The sequence below is a fragment of the Bemisia tabaci genome, chromosome 8, assembly GCF_918797505.1.
Source record: "Bemisia tabaci chromosome 8, PGI_BMITA_v3".
NCBI lineage: Eukaryota > Metazoa > Arthropoda > Insecta > Hemiptera > Aleyrodidae > Bemisia > Bemisia tabaci.
Window position 1 is genome coordinate 24151621 of NC_092800.1, and position 17383 is coordinate 24169003.

The 17383-nt window shown below is 36.2% G+C and overlaps 2 protein-coding genes across 4 annotated transcripts in view; one reads left to right on the forward strand and one right to left on the reverse strand.

The window, feature by feature from the left end:
- hts (adducin 1-like protein hts) overlaps positions 1 to 10340 on the forward strand; it is a 141139-nt gene extending 130799 nt beyond the window's left edge. For both annotated transcript variants that reach the window (XM_019044735.2, XM_019044736.2), the window contains 3 exons: positions 5864 to 5931; positions 6708 to 6839; positions 7354 to 10340. In XM_019044735.2, coding sequence (XP_018900280.1) covers positions 5864 to 5931; positions 6708 to 6824 — 185 coding nt within the window. In that variant the 3' untranslated portion in view covers positions 6825 to 6839; positions 7354 to 10340. The remainder of the gene's footprint in view (positions 1 to 5863; positions 5932 to 6707; positions 6840 to 7353) is intronic.
- Positions 10341 to 10456: 116 nt separating this feature from the next.
- The window catches only part of LOC109032554 (uncharacterized protein ZK1073.1), an 89706-nt gene continuing 82779 nt past the window's right edge, over positions 10457 to 17383 (reverse strand). For both annotated transcript variants that reach the window (XM_019044741.2, XM_072303423.1), the window contains exons 7-8: positions 15011 to 15289; positions 10457 to 13457 (exon numbers count right to left, since the gene is read on the reverse strand). In XM_019044741.2, coding sequence (XP_018900286.2) covers positions 13221 to 13457; positions 15011 to 15289 — 516 coding nt within the window. In that variant the 3' untranslated portion in view covers positions 10457 to 13220. The remainder of the gene's footprint in view (positions 13458 to 15010; positions 15290 to 17383) is intronic.

The following is a 17383-nucleotide window of genomic DNA, read 5'->3' on the forward strand; positions in this document are numbered from 1 at the left end:
TCATTTGTGAAAATTCTCCCTTCCGAGCTTCTGAAAAAAAGAATATACTTTCTATTGAAAATTTTAATAAGGAAGATAGATTTTTTAAAGCTAGAACACATTGTGTCAAGACCTTAAATGAGGCCTTTGAAGAGAAAAACCCAGAAGTTAGAACGAAAACCCCGAACATTAAGACACGTTGTATTGGAACCTCAAATGAGACTCTGCTAGATAGAACCCCAATGACTGAAACACGTTGTGTCGGAACCTCTATTGAGGCTTTCTTAGACGGATTCCCAAGAGTTGAAACTCTCACCATCAAAAGAGGAGGTGAAACTCATGCAGATAGAACCCCCACAGTAAAGACACATTCTGTCGGAGCATCAAATGAAAGTCTTGCAAACAGAAATCTAAGAGATGAAACTCATTCTTTCGGAACGGCAAATGAAACTCATGCAGGGAGAATCTCAAGAATTAAAACACACTCTGTTGTCGCAGCAAACGTCCCTAAAAGCCAAAGAAGACTACTAGAAATTGGTTTTAATGAGGCTCCTAGTAATTCTCCTAGAAGACCAAGTATAGTAGTTTCCAAAAAAACTCTGACGTTTCACAAATCAAGTCCAAAGATGGTAAAACCCAAAGTCAGCTCTAAAAATTTGTCCCCAAAAATGTCAACAGAAGAGAAGCCTCGACAAAAGGCCCTGAGAATTCGTCAATCAAGCTCTTCCTCGCTAGATGATGTCAAAAGCTCAAAGTTAAAAGCAACTTCTGTTGAAGCCGCAAATGTTCTGAAAAACCGAAGAAGACCGCCAGAAATCGGTTTCAAAGAGGTTCCCAGTAAGTCTTCTAGAAGACCAAGTTTAGTAGTTTCTAAGAAATCTCTGACGTTTTACAAATCAAGTCCAAAGATGGTAAAACCCAAAGTCAGCTCTAAAAGTGTGTCCCCGAAAATGTCAACGGTAGAGAAACCTCAACAGAAGGCGCTGAGAATTCGTCAATCAAGCTCTTCCTCGCTAGATGATGTAAAAAACCCAAAGTTGAAAGCAGCCTCTGTTGAAGCCTCAAATCAAGAACCAGGTAGTAAATACACGCCTTTGTCAGAAATCGTGAATCAGTTTATTTCAGAGCAAAATTTAGATGATGCACCACCCTCTGTTAAAGCCTCATATTTAGTGTCGAGTAGGAGATACACACCTGCATTAGACACCCTGAATGCTACGCAGCTCCGTCCAGAGCAAAATTCAGACATGTCACCCTCTGTTGGTGCTTCAAGTCAGGTTCCAAGTAGAAAGTGCGTCCCCATTCTAAAAACGGTGAAAGCCTCTCAGTTTCCTCCAGAGCAAAAATCAGATGAAAAGTCATCTCCTGGAAAAGCCACGAATATACCGTCGAGTAAAAACTGCACACTCATGCAAAAAATCCCAACCACCTCTCAGCGTTTCCACGAGCAAAATTCAGGTGACTCAAGCTCTTCAGAAATGGAAGTCCGTAGATCCTCAGGAGATTTTACAGCTCTTCATTCTGACTCCCCTGAAAACTATCATAAAAGAATGAACTCGCTTCCGGGTAGTAAAAGATCTTGGGAAAACTATCGTGAAAGAGTGAACTCGCTTCCAAGTAGTAAAAGATCTTGGGAAAATTGGTTTTTTAAAGACAGAGAGAACTGTCATCCAAAGCATAATGTAGTCACAGCCAGTAACATCAGTAGGACAACAGTTTTGCCAGAGGAGCCGGACTCTCTAATATGTGCTTTGGGAAGTGTGAGGCCGAAAGGAAGGGATCACACAATCCGAGAGGCTCCCATAAAGAAAGAAGGCTGTCCAACAATCACAGACATGCCTAGAGAAGATAGAAGTTTAGTGGTCCAAGAAGACTCATCTAACTCACTTGGGTGTGCATCTGAAACGGAATACACTCTTTCCTTCCAATTCTCGAAACCAAACAAAAGTCTTTTGGGTAAAGTCGCGAAAAAAATCTGCGCAAAATTTGGACAAAAAACCCAACCGAAATCAGACAGCAAACTTGGAAGCTCAGATTGTAGCAAGACTAAAGGACGATTACACGGAGGTGCAAGTTTTTCAGATGAAGGAGAGACTAACGAATGCAGCTTCTACGAAGACCTGAAAGATGATGTGGACTCTTATGTAAGTTTAGAAGCAGCCTCTAGTAGCAATTGTTCTGAAGCTTGGGATACAGCACCAACTTCAGACGCGGAAAATGAGAACGATCTGACACTCGTCAACTCAGATACGTATCATACTGAAATTTCTGATCCAAGGCTAGCTGATATGTCTCTTAAGAACTGTGTCGAGCGACAGGCTGTGATATCACCTCCACCCTACACTCCTGCATCTCCCAAAAATATTACTATCACCTGTTCACCGTCTTTCAATTCCAAGAAAACATCTGAAAAATACTTTACAGAGCAAACCTGTGCAAGTTCTGAATCTTCGAGGCAAAGATATCGTGATTCTGAGTTGCTCAATCTGTCGAGTTCTTTGGAAGAGTACAGGGAGCTTGAAAACTATTGTGTCCTATCATCTGTTGTTGAACCTATGGAAAAGTTAAGTGCTCAAAACCCCTGATTGAATTCTATCTACTCTTTCGGTTTGCTTTTGTGAAAAGCAAACGAAAAAACTTATTAAGAGAATGGAATAATACATCAATCATAGCCCGACTGAATATTTATAAGCAATGAGTCCTTTAGTTCTTAAGATTATTAATTTATATGGCTTAATTTTTCAAAGAAAGCCGTTTTCTTCCCTGTCTCCAAGTCTCTTACAACTGAACTGAGAATCCTCAGTCAAAAAGAATCATTAAATGGGATACATTTTAGAGTTTGCCATTTATTCTGTAAATAAATCTACTGAATGCTAAAATAATTTTTATTTGAGATTTTCATCCTACGTCTGTGATCTTTGTCGGATATTTTAATTTACATTGAGCTGCTCCTCTCATCTTCAAATTCCTTAGTACTGGAATCTTTTGTGTAGACATGAGCCTTAAGATCAAATCTTTGACTTTCCCTGCTTAAAAATTTTCACTCATACTGATTCCCCTACTTTTTTCTCACTCATTACGAACACGAACATGGTGTGTCCTGTGAATACCTTCTTAAAAGGGCTTTAATCTGTACCCATGGGATTTTTTCCCCCTGTCAATCCTTCCCAGTTCTTTTTGCAATCTTAACTAATGGTCGTATTTATGTTCAGTGTAACTATGTGTAGATGAATTAAATGAAATGCTACACAGTTCTTCTTGATTTAATTTATTCGAACTTAGTTCCTTCAGCACAAATACATCCAGTAGAGCTCACCTCTTTGAAAGAAGTTTTGTAACTAGAGATTGAGTCACAGCACCCCTCTCTTTGTTCAATTTAAAACTCATCTTGGTTGTTGTACAGTTTTTTTTATCTTATTTTTTTACCATAACCTGTAACCATGTAACCCTGGTGTTTCCATCGGTTTTCTTTATTTTTTTCTTAAGTTTTCTTGTCATTTTTATTTTGTAAATGCTATTTTATCCTTTCTCTTTGACCCTGTCGTTCCATTTGCACCTGCAGTAAATGACAGACCAAAAGTTCTGCAAGGTTCAGACTCACCTTTTTTTTACGTCTAATGTGTTGGAAGGAGCAACTTTTTTTTTTACTGTCAAATTTTTAGTTGTACATATGTCTCTCTTTTTTCCTGTGATAAAAATGAATTAGTGTTGCAGTCAGTGTAGCACTATAATTTTTTGTTGTGTCAAAAATTGTACCATATTCTTTTTAAAAACAAGACAAAAAATAGTTATTCTTTTTCAGATTTATGACGTTTGATTCCTCAGGAATCTCACATCTATAGAAGATGTTTTTATCTCTTTTTAAGTAAAATGTATGTGGTGTTTGAATTCATCGTGTTTTTTATCTTACTTCTTTATCCTGTGGTGTTGACAGAAACATCATTGCCTTTAGCGCTTGTTTATAATTTTTAGGTCATCCTAACTACTCACTTCTGCTTATCATACTAAGATCATTGATGTTGCCAAGAGTTCGAAATCGCTCCTCTCTTTGGATCCTAAAAGTTGATCAAGATTGGTAAATGAAGTCCAGGCGTACATCTTTTCTTGATCTAGCTTTTTGTGAAACAAATGAAGATGCTTCAACTTTTGGGAACGTCAGCGTGCGACTCTCTTATAGCGCAGCTTTAAGATTAAAAAAATTCTTCAAATATGCTTTATTAACCACTGATCAACTAAAAGTCCTTCAAGAAAAAGAAAGAGACCCAACTTTTGGAAACATACATCAGGCTTCTCCAAAACAGACGAGTTGCCTCGAAAAAATGAAAGTTTTATTTTGATTTGGGAGGAGCAAGAGCAAACCTTTGTAAGCTTTGTGTATTATTTTCAATATTTGAGTATTGTCTTGTCTGATAACAGATAATAAACTCAGAAATGTTTCGCTTTTTGGGGCCTGTGTTGAGCTGTGATTTAGGGAGGCAGGGGAGAAAAAAGTGAAATATGCTGTGGAAAAGGTAGAGAATTACATTTTCAATCCTAAAGTTTTGAGTCGAAGTTTCTCAGGGTAACAATACTGGATTTTTATTGAACCCAAAGCAGCATTTTACAATTTAGTGTGGGTAATATAGAGTGGAAAAATTGCTGATACCATTTTTGTGTGGAAACAAAATCTCTTAATTTATTCGCTAAGAAATTGTTACGGTGATATTTTGATGTCCAATCGGTCATACAAATTCAGAAAATGAAACCTTGCTGACACTAATTACAATGCTTTCACAGCTTCAATTACGCTTTCATACTTATCCTTCAGCGCTTGAACGTCAAACTTACTATGGAAAAGCACACAATGTTATAGGTATTGTAGCATAAACATAAAAATTCTGAGAGTTAGTGATGGGATGGACTCGCCCGGAGGCTGTCCCTTCTTAATCTCATTTGCTACCACTCATCCTTTTTTCTTTTTTTTTTTTGTTGGTTTTCATTTTTGTTTTCCATTGAAGTGCTATTGTAAATAGATTTTTTACTCGCAAGACCTTGCATTTGGTTTGATTGTCTCTTGTTCACTCAAACGCATATTGAATGGTGTTGGCATGCATTTTCGTAGCACTGACTAATGTGTAAACACGGTGTAAGTATCTCTTTGCTCTTGCTTTTTTACCTAAATTCCGGATGACTTGCTCATTGAAGTAGCATAGAAAGTTTTGTAATAATGAATTAAAAATGCACAAAGTTCCTGACCTTCCTGTTTTGAAAACCCCTTTTCCTCAAGGAGATTTCCTTATTGATTGATAACCCTTTTCTAGTTTTATTCTTCCCTTTTCTCACAAAAGGCAGCATTTTTGGGAAACACATGCCATTTTCATGCTGAAACCAGCGGACTTTCTCTTTTCCAAAACCCAACTTTACGGCCTCCCTTTTAAGCATCAGATCAAATGCGATCTACGTCTTGCATGGTTGAAGATTTTTTGCACCTTCGTATGGAATTTTGAAATCAGCAAGTAAATTCCTCCTAATTGTGACTTTGAAAAATATGATACAAAAAATTGAACAGTAGTTATATCATTCATTACTAAAAATTACAGAGGACTAACTTGTGAGGTATTAAAATATAGAAAATATTTACAAATTTTTGCTGGCATTATGTGAGTTTGATACATGCTGGAGTAAAACTAATGTCTCATTTTCCATTTTACTCTACCTTGATTTTATCCGCCTACTCCTACTACTACTAACGGATCTTAATATTTCTTGATACGACTTTTTGATCATCACTATCCTGTGAATCCAAGTTTGCTTTCACTCATTAAGTTGATCTTTTCCGGTTCTTGTGATGTGTCACCTAGAAGGTATAAAAATTTTATAAGTGGATATTTTGTATATTTTGCAGGTGAGAATACCTATAACGGTGACCATTCAGATGCTCACCAGAGCACTTTCTCTCAAAGCAGTAAAGAGGTAAGATACAAAGCACAATACCCCCATCAAGAATGAAATCCGTTCAATAGAACATATTCAGTAATGCATTAATTTATCATGGTGGTATCTTACCATCGAGAATCGATCTGAATAAGTCCACAGACGTGTATTGAAAGACGTCATCAAAAGCAAGCTTGCTCTCATCCAGTGAGAAAGTAATGCACAATGAAACCCGCGTATCAGATTGTTTTGTAATTTAAATGTTCAACTATCAACTATAAACAAAAAACTAATCGCGGTGTATGCACGGGTCGTAAGACAGGATGTTGGATTTTTTAACCAACACGCGTTAGAAATTCAGCTTAAAGCTGATATCTCTATACAGAGGGATAAAGCTCACCCACAAGCACAATTTGCCCTCAAAGAGATACGCTGTCTGGTGCAACACTAGTAACAACCATTCAGGAAGGCAAGGCATTCGGCCTTGTTGGGCCAATCCTCAGTGCAGCGTAGCCTCCTGAATTTCTTGCTACCAAGCTCGGAGAGGTCGTGAAAACCAGTCTAAGACTTGGGCAAGCGGTCACTGGCGGTAACGCACGTTGGCTAAAAAACTCCAACATCCTGTCCTATCAACTATAAGGTTATTTCAAGTTAAGAATTATTCAAGAATGGAATATAACTTTTCTCATTGACTTACTTAGGAGTTAAAAAATTATACACATACTTAGCCATTGTGGTTGTGAAATCATTGTGTACTTATGCATCATGTAAATAGCAATTAATATTAATATTCCTGCCTGATCTGTGTTTTATAGGGCGTGTCTTTGGAAGAACCTCACAAAAAAGAAAAGAAGAAGAAGAAAGGCCTAAGGACACCTTCGTTCCTGAAGAAGAAGAAGGAAAAGAAGAAAGAAAAACCAACGGAAGCTTAGGCAGTTAACTATGAGGTAAATATCCACTCAGTTGTGGAGCGCTGTAGAAAGCCCAAGAAAATCTGGACAGTTGTCTTCTAGGGGCTGTTCATAAATTACGAAATGCTCTGGGGGGATGGGGTCGAGGAGATAGTATTTCATTTTTTCTTACGTTTTAAAGGATAGAACATACATTACAAAAGCGTTACAAGCGGGGGAGGGTCAAAAAATGCCAATAAATTGCGTTACAAAATTTATGAGTGCTCCTTCAATTGGAAATATTTTGAAACAACAAACAATTTTTCTTGGTGTAATGAGTGTTCGTTTTATGATCGTCAGCTCCCAAACTCTTTTTTCAGCTTGTTTTGGATTTGGAAAGGGCTGTCGAAAATCTCTCGAAAAATTTGTGAAATTGAAGGTCCTCATATGGAGATTTCACTGCACATTACTGTGATTGATCTTATCTTAAGAGTTAAAAAAAGATAGCTGTTTTTTTTTGGTCTTTTTGAACTGTTCATGAAATTAATAAATTTCTCTATTATTGTTTCAGCCATTGCCTTTGAAAATACTCGACCGTGCTATGAGAATCACTGCCCTTGTTACGGTCAAGCCTGAAGCCCGTAGACTGCAGCAGCTACTTGTGCATGTACGCTTTTTACTGTTCTTGAAGAGGAAAGGTTCTGCAATTACCAGATGCTGGTTGCTTCAATGCTACGCAGTCTCTCAATTCATGTCGTGTAACATTTATATTTTCCTCTCCCTCGGAAAACTCATTCATTTTTAATCATTTAATTATTTATTTTTTCATCGCTTTTTTTATTTCATATGTAAGTTTTAAACTCGCTGATAGAGAATCCAGACAACAAATGTTTTAATTGATTTTAATGTGTAGATACAAAAAAGGAATTATAATTAGTGTTTTTTGCATTTGTGTATAATTTATATATGTATATTCTCTCTTTTTTTAAAGTATCTAATGAGATCAATTTTTCGACGATTAATTATCGTCCGGGCATTACCAGTAACAATTTCGGCTTCAGTGCCTCATCCTGAGTTCTATTTAAACCTAATGTATAGTCAATGTCTGTACTGCCTAACGCATCATAAACTGCCTGATTTCCTCTTAGTTCTTTTATGTTTTTAACTGGAAGCAAAACTACACTCTTTCTTGAACTTTCAGGAGTATATCTATGCTTATTAATTCAGAAGAATTTCACGGAAAGTTTTGAGGCATAATGCTGTGCTTTGTTTTCAGTCAAAAAATAAACCATAAGAGAAAATAAGGCTGTGCGAAATACAGTTAAGCTCACTCGGTTTAAAGTCCTCCAAGATCACCATAATACTCTTACCAAGATTTCAAATGAAGGTTCGGTGCTGTAATCTGTGTATGAAAATTTTGGGCCAAGCAATTCAAGTCATTATAATGTTACTTACCTCATCACTTCAATATTTTCTTTCCTAGATCATCAAAGACAGATTTTTATTAAATCTCCCAGATTTGGAAGAGTTAAAAATTTAGAGGAACTTAAATGAAAAGTTCGATATGAAACATCATATTCTTTATTTCATTTAATGGAAACTGTCTCAGTTTTTGAAAGCTTGCCATGCATTAGACCAGCAAGTCTCTCTCATTTCTTAACAACATCAGTCGAGGTAAACTTGTCAAATCCTCTTTCTAAGTCGTGTTGAAGACATTTTTACTCAAAATTTGTCATACCTGAATAGCTCAATGAACTGAGTCAGTATGATCTAGTTAAAATTACGTAATTTGGGAACATGCCTTAAAAAATTTATGTCACTCTTCCTTCAACTTTGAATAATTTTCTCTAAATTTTTCCGTTTCAAGTAAATAAATAAAGACATATTACGAAAAATCCTCGTCAGGAAAGTTGTTTGATGTTTCTTGAAAGTCACAAAATTCAACAAGAAGTAAGTAATGTTAAGTTATTGATGTCTCTCAATGTTGTGGCCTCTTGTGAATTTTTTCTCCGTTTGATAGCTCCAGATAGAATTTAGAATGTATCACATGTGCTGATGTTGCTGGTATTCTCAGATTTGGTTCTATCGTCTCGTAACTAGCCTCTGGTGGCTTAGTTCACTGTGAATAATTGGCATGAATTTTAAACGCCCTTGAAATTCATTTTGAAGCATTACAAGAGACATTAGGAGCAGTTAACAGGGTCACTGTGTAACAATTTCATCAAGATTGAAAGAGAAGAAAAGACGATGAAGGAAGTAAGCATTTCTGTAGTCCTGTTTGCTTAAAATAGAAGATAACTTGATCGTAACACATCTTCCTCTTAATAAATGGGTAATGAAATTTTCTGTTTTCTTATTTAAGTGTTCTGCAAGTGATTTCCATTGCCTCTTTTTCGCACGCTTTTTTTTAAATTTTTTTTTTCCTTAGTGAATCTGTGAAAATTTATGTCTCTTGGGATAAAAACATGACATTTCCAGTGGCGAATTTAGGTCTGAGCTTGAAAAACGTCTTGTGTTTTTAATGTGTAAATAATTGAATGTTAAAAGTCTACATGGTTAAAAAATCAGGTGCTCAGATTCTGTATAACATTTCTGTGAAAGAGCCTTCACCAAAGTTGCGTAAAAATGAGTTTTTGTCATTTTTTACTCGTAGTCAAAAAAATGTTAGCAATGACAAAACTTTAATCAGTAATTTAAGTGGCAAAAAGCAAATTCAATCACATTTAAGTCGGTGAAACAGCATAATTCTGAAGACAAATCTTCTTATCAAATTGAACACCCAACACAACAAAGAGGGACCAAAATGCGTTAGATGTGTGTCCAGAAGTAGGAGAAAAGCCCCCATTTACATTGACTTTTTTTCTTAATGTCAGCTTGAATACCCCTATTTGCTGTGAGAAACTGATTCTCCTATTAATGAAGCACTTTTCAATTTTTTGTGAGCAGTGTCAGCGATAAATGTTTCATAATCAGCGATAAACGATAAAATTAATGTTATTTAATGTGTAATATTTTCCTGTGTTACTACTAAGAATATCAACTCAAAGGGCAAAGCTAGAGATTTTAAGATGTTGCACTGCATTCTACACTGTAGAAGAAAACAAAAAGAAACTTCAATGTATTCTCACTTTCAAAAATTTGATAAAAAATGGAATAGTTCTACTGAAGTTCATCAAACCAAAGGAACATGGAGACCATGGGCTTTCTTACTCAAATGTTTTAAAATGTCTGGCAGAATATAGAAGTCCCTGAGAAAAGCCAGATCTGACGATATTTGCGGAATGAATGAACGTGGGTTTCAAATAAACGTCGGAAAGACATTAAATGTATGTAATCGCGTCTCTTCTTGATTAGAGGTGTTTCTAAAGGAAAAGACATCATTATCTTCATAATGTTTGAGTAAATGTTTGCAGAATGTCTTTAATGTCCTCTGTAATTTCTCATTTGTTTTGAACCGTTTGAATGTTAAAAAAATTTATGATGGATTATTTGCAACATTTGCTTAATATTTATTTTTGAAGAAAATAAAATACAAAAAAATGAATCAATTTAAGTTAACTCTTGTTTTCTTTTTATTTTTCCTGTAAGATCGTTGAGTTATCAACCAATCAACAGACTTTTAATATCATTGATTGTCCATAGGGAGAAGGATCAAAGGTCAAAACAACAGCATGTAACAATGCTATAGCAAAAATATTTATTTTTCCTCAAAATTCTCAAGAAAACAATTCCAAATAAGTAAACAAACATATCAACAGTAGCTATTTATATACATGTTTGTACATGCTATTTATACGTGCATCAAGCATTGAAGACATATTTTATAATTTACACACAGCTTTAATAGCTTTTTTTTGTGAAAACATACATAAAAATATTTATCCAAGGTGAATCCAGGTATTATTTAGTTACTTTTAAACTCATTTTGATGTGTGACTTCTTTTGATTTTACTCGGAATAAGTTGGAATCCATGGGAAGGAAATACTGGCACAAGAGTATTTAGCACTCACGTCACTTTCTGAGGGCCATTCTCTCTTTCCCATGAATTCAAGATCATCAGAATAATCCAAGTGAATCTCAAAATTTTATTATGAATGAAAGTGAGTTTGAACCACAAAATTAGATACAATCCCTGAACTCATCTCAGTATAGAAATTCAGCAACAATACAATTAATAGTTTCTTATTTAATAGGAAAAAACAAACAACTTAAAATACACTAATGAGTCTTCACAGAAAAACTCTCGAACAAATAATTGAAGTTTGCGTTGAACTGCTATACTGATTTAGTGATTTAGCAAGTGACAAAAATTTTATGGTAGATTTTATCCCTTTTTCTGACATTAGTTGTGGTGGAAAAGCAGGAATCCGTTTTCGAAGTGGAATGATGCTGTTCAGTTTGTTTTTGCAAGTATTATATTAAACTAATACATGAATAAGTTCTAATATTTGTCATAGACACCTAAATATGTATTCAAGCACACATCATATTCTAAAATTTTGCCATGTTCCATATGAGGCTTAGAGTATCTTTTAGGCAGACAGAAGGTTTTTAAGCAAGCAAAAAATTTAAGATAGGGCACAACAAATTTCAAATTGTTTTCTTTTTCTAGCGGACTTTTAATCTAGTACTATATAGGTTCTTAGTTGGCTCTAGTAACCAATAAAGCTGTAATTTCGTTTTCCTACATTTAAAATCAAAGCAAATTAATTATGAGAGTTATAGATATTCTTATTAAGGAAAAAGATTAAATACTACATAAACGGTTTATAAAAAATGAAATATTCGTTGCAATGTTATATTTTAAAATTATCTGAAAATTAATCTGATGAAAGTGTTGGAGTTTATTAAGGTTTCTGCGGACTTTAGAAAAAAATTTAACTGTTCTTTTATGTGTTTTACAAAATTTGTTCTTAAAAGACTTGCAAATTTCGATATTTATTTTTTAGTAATTAAATATTTCTTTGAGTTTAAGAATTCAGTTCATTAGGTACTAACGCCTAAAAAAAAAAAGAAGAAGAACTCAACACTAAACGAGCCAATCATCAGTAGGCATTAATTCAAGAAAATTTAAATCTGTGCGGTGCCTTTTGGAAAACTACACACCCTTTAGAATTTTTTTTTTTTTCAAAACTCTTATCCGTGTAGAAATTTTAAATCCAAACCTAAAGCCGTCCAGTGAATGCTTTCTTTCTTCTAGTAAGTATGCATCTTCCTCGGAATTTTTTCATAAAAATTCTCACCAACTTAAAAACGGAAAAATGTATCAGGTACTTCAGATCTGTGACAAGAATATCAGTTTCTCAGGACTAACAATAAGTATCTTAACGATTTCATTCTTGCTGTCGGTTCCATCAGAAAATTTGCAATTTAATTCGGATGCATCCCATCATGTTGAGATTTCTCCCACCCTTTCAAGTGGTAGATCTAGCAAAACCTCTATTTTCTCGCTGAGAGTTCGGCATTTCTTTCTCCTTTATTTTAGCATTAATTTGAATAAAGCAACAGATCTCTTGCCCAGAATAGAACTCAATGAAGATACTGCATGAAAATCTGTCATTCATTTTAATAAGAGCAATATATTATGAGGGAAATAAATGTTAGTATGGTGAGGTAGGTATTATTTTGTGAAATGCCTGTTGATAAGGGGAGTTTTGCTGTGAACACAAGAGCTATGTGCAGAGTACAATGAAGCCCACTGTTCAGCGCATTTCCATTTAGATCTCAGGAACCTGCCCTAAAAATTTTTGAATGGCCCAAATCATCTTTTCCACTTCGGACTCATCTTTTCATCGCTTCAATTCTGAACTTACATTTAATGAGGAACTAGATGTAAACTTTTTATTGTTCCTATCATGGACTCTTTTTCCAAGCTTTCTGGCGCCAAAGTCAATTTTTTCACCTAGGAATAATTTGGAATTTTGATACCTTAAAGCACCATACTGTAATCTTTGAAACGATAAAACATGTCACTTCAAGCCCCTGGCTAGTCCCCTCTCGCTTTTCCTCCTGAACGATTTCTTTTTTTTTTTCTTTTTTTTTTGAGAACTCTCCAGAACTTTTCAAGAGTGGATCAGCTTTCTGCATTTCGACTCTTAAATGCTTTCCTTTTAAGATGTTTTTCCGTTCTTTTTCCATCAAACTTAAATAAACACATTGTAACTACTCCTGCTGTATATCCAAGACAGGAGCTCATTTTATTCAGCTGAATAAAAGCAGTGAACAGAAGTTTTTTCATTTTCTGGTAATATTTTCTTCGATGGAATACATTATCAGATCTAGGTTTACCAATAAATTATTGGTAACTACTCTGCTGGATTTCGCAGAAAGTGGACATCACTGTACAATGCATTTTTCAGCAAGTGAGCACTTGGACAGCAAGAAGGCTGGATTTCATTCCAGCTTTATGAAGAACTTGGGCTGTAACAATGAGAGAATTATTTTGTAATTGGTGGAGGAATTGTCTCATGGACTGCGGAGATGGACAGCCGCCTGATGTTTGGTCTGTCGTAGTCATCCATGCTCATGCCCCGTGAGAGCCTCCGACCTGGTTTGTCGCTGTCTGTGCTGCTGCCTGAGAAAGTTCGCTGTCGCTCAATACCTGGTAGTGCAACTGAGGTGAGTAATCCTTGTCCTTTGCAGAACAATAAAATGCTTTGTGCTAGCTTAGCAGGCTGGAAGGAATTAATGAATACAATTAGATTTAGATACAATACTACATGATACGGTACAGATCAATGGCAAATTTTAGGGAAAAGTATTGATTGATTTACTCTAATAAAATTAAAATTTCGGCAGAAAATTTGAAGTATCACTCTTGTTGTTATCTCCTGGGTTTTTTTAAAATTTCACTTAGTATAACTACACCCGCCTTGCAGGACAAATAAATGGACACTCACTGCCAGCAGATGCTGGCATTTTCCCATTTCCTTTATTTCTTTAATTTTTGATAGATTCCTATTTTTTCAAATTTTTTCTCGACGGCTCCTAGGGTCTTTTTAATTTCAATTTCTTTTCGTTTTTCTATACCTACCTTCTTCAACTATTTAATTTTTTCCAACAACTCACCCTCACGACAGTCCTGTGGATAACTTTGCCATGAAAATGAGACTGACCAAGCAGTCATGTACTTAAATTTCAAATCAGGCGAAAAGAAGTAGCCCTGACTGTTAAACTTATATAGAATTTTCAAAAACGTCAAGAGTCTTTAAAAATGTAGGTACGAGTTTGGAAACCTTTTTTTGTTATTTTTAAGTACCTCCCATACCTGGAGACACAATAAATAACCCCTCCGAACCTACATACCAACACCCCCAATTATAACCCAACACCCCCACTATCACCCCTATCCATCACGAAGCCACCTTTGCTCCAACCCCACCCCACCCCCACACCCCCCATCCCACCCACACTAAGCCTCTACCCCCAAAAATAATATTCCATACATGAGTCTCCCCCCCCTATAAGACACCCACTCCCCTCAATCAACACTATCACATATGACCCCAAAAAAAACCGACCCCAACTCCCCCCCTAAAACCCACCCCATACAAATCCCAAAAGCACTTAAAATGGCACCGCTAAAAAAACCACAACAACCCCCCCCTAAAACCCCCCCCCTCACCCCCCAAAAAAAAACACAAAAACAAATAAAAACATAAAAGCCCCCCCCAACCCCGCACCCTAGACTCCAATTACCACTCCAAACAAGCACTTAATGTCAATCACTACCTTCCCGCCCTACACCCCAAGACACACTCACTCCCCCAAAACCCAAATGCCCTCCACAAATCCTTAAAACCTACCACACGTCCCCATCTCCTCTCACCCCACCCAAAAAAAAAAAAACCAATGCAAAAACAACCACCCACCCAACCTCCCAATTTCACTCCCCACCCACAACTAAACACCAAACCCCCACCCAAAACACACAAAAAAAAAAAAACCCCCATTTCCGAACCTCTACACCCACATCCCACTCACACAAAACAACAAATAGACCTCTACCAATAGCCTAATCCACAGAAAATTCTTTCTATTTTCCGGTTAACGCTTATTTTCTTTGTTTTTTCTAGAAAGTTTCTCAATATTTTTTTTCTAGAAAAAAATTCTATTTTGCTACTTGGGAGTAGGTAAGTGCTATCAGGGCTGATTTGACTCTCCCACCACTCTACATGCACCTACTTACAAGAAGCTTTTAAGCATACTCGACAATGGACTAGCTTACCGCTTCAGACAAGATGTCTCCAGCTCGCTCAATTTTCAAGAGTGTGGCCTTGTTTTTGTCCAGTTCTCTGTGCAATTTCTCAACAACATTGGCGTACGAACCGAGAACCCCAGTAATGAGGAGGATGTCCTGTTTGTATTCCTTCAGGGGTAGATGAGGCCTATTGAGGAAGGCTGCAACGTATGGCCGGATGTTCTTGGAGTTGATACTGCCCTGGAGCCTCTTGATGAACTCGCCTATGATCTGATCCTTGTCTGAGTTTGCCTCGTTTATCAGTTGCTACACAGAAAAACAAGTTTTTCTATCAGAGTGCGTCGAAGCCGTGACTATTGGATTAGATGAACACAATGGTAATAAAAATAGGTAACTCAATAGAATCACTAGTTTCGAAAAGAGTCCAACTCGGTAAAAGTAAAAATTCCTGGATGCGAGAAAAACTAAATTTATCAGTCGAAAATTTTCGGTGCATGGATAGGTATACCCTACTTAGTAGCAACGACCGTTAAAAAGAACTTTAAAAGAAACTCTGAAATTTCTAAAAGACAACTCTTTAAAAAAAAGAAAAAACTGTTAAAATGTTCGTATCAGGAAACCCCTTTTGGCTATTTTTTAAGTAAAATTTACGAGCAGTAAAATTAAGTAGAAAAGTGTTTAAAAAAAACTCTGAAAATACCAACTGTAGTTTTTCAACACTAAAATTGTTTGGAAAAAATGTTGAAAAACTACAGTGATATTTCAAGAGTTTTTATAACCATTTTCCCCTTAAATTTTACTTATCGTAAATTTTTACTTAAAAAATAGCCAAAAAGAGTTTCCTAATACGAACATTTTAACTGTTTTTTTTTTAGAGTTTTTGAAAAATGTTTTTGAAGGTCATTGCTACTAGTGTACCTAGTGTTTTTGCCGCTCGCTGTTCAGTTCTCAAAGAGAGCCTCGTATCCTGAAGTCGATGTCCAAAATGCGAAACCGCGTATCTCCAGTGCGGTATTTCAAAATTCCCGCTCGAAATTTTTTCGAAGAGGAGCAAATCTACTTTACAGCTTGAAGGTAAGCACGGAATATTCTGCTACCTAACGGAGAAAAAAATTGATACATTTTTTGGTGGATCCGCCAATGAGCATACAAATAGCCTTGAATGAAACATTAAAATAATATTTTTCATCATATTTCAGAAAAATCACGGCAAATCTAAAAGTGTTCATTTGGTTAATCAGCATAACATAAGCGTTGAAACATTTGCAACGTCGCACATTGAGGTAAACTCGTACTTAAATGTTTTTATCCCACTATCGATGATGAAGAAATGTGTAACTGCGCACGCGTCAGGCGCTTCGAGCAACTATTCCACCTCAGAAGTATTGCACAGTATCAAACGTAATTGAAGGCGCATCAACGCACGTGAATTGACTAGTATCGTTCACCATTGTGTATAGTCTTACTGATCCTATAGTATGCAGCTCCTGTTCGGTCTGTTTTTGTGAAACTTGGTTCTAGAAGGCATTACTTGACGGAAAACTTGAATTTCAACTCAAGTTTTTGAAAGTCAAAAATCCAAGATGGTGGATGTGATGTGACCTAAAATGCTATCTCGGCTTCTGCTCGATCGATTTTCGCGAAACTTGATACCTACCTGATGGCATTTTTTGAAGGGAAACTTGAATTTCTACTCAAACTTTCAAACTTGAAACATCGTAGTCGACGGAAAAGGCCCAAAATGCCACCGCCGAGCCTCCAGCGGAAAATTTTTGAAATTTTAACTCTATTTGGACGCATTTTGAGGCCTCCATGACGCAGATTTTCCATTAATTTCTGCCGAAAAATTACGTACGATTTTTTACTTTCATCAAAGAATATTTTCGAATTGTTGCATTGAATTGATTCGGAAAATTTTTGAAATTTTAACTCTATTTGGACGCATTTAAGGCCTCCATGATGAACATTTTAGAAAATACTTGGTGAATGAACACGGTGTTTTCAATTTAGACTCTACATTAAGAGAGATAATCATCCTCGACGAAGATCTTTCCCCACTGTCCAGAATTTCTGGGGGTGGGGGGTAGATGATACTATTTTCAATTCTGGGGGGGGGGGCTGCCCCCCCCCCTTTTGTGCGCCCTTGAATGTGACAGGAAGTTGGTAACATCGCAAATGAAGATTCTCGCCTCCCGTTTCTCGCGCGTGATAATATTTACCTACATGTCTCTCAGAAATAGGTAGACATGACCCCTAAAAAAGGGGCTCCGTGCCCTTACAGAAGGTTGGATACACATGTTCTAATTATAGAAATCGATTTCATTCATCGTATCATGTTCCATTGTTTTCACATCTCGTCACCTTCCAGGCAAAGTATCACAAGCGCCATGCGATGTTTAA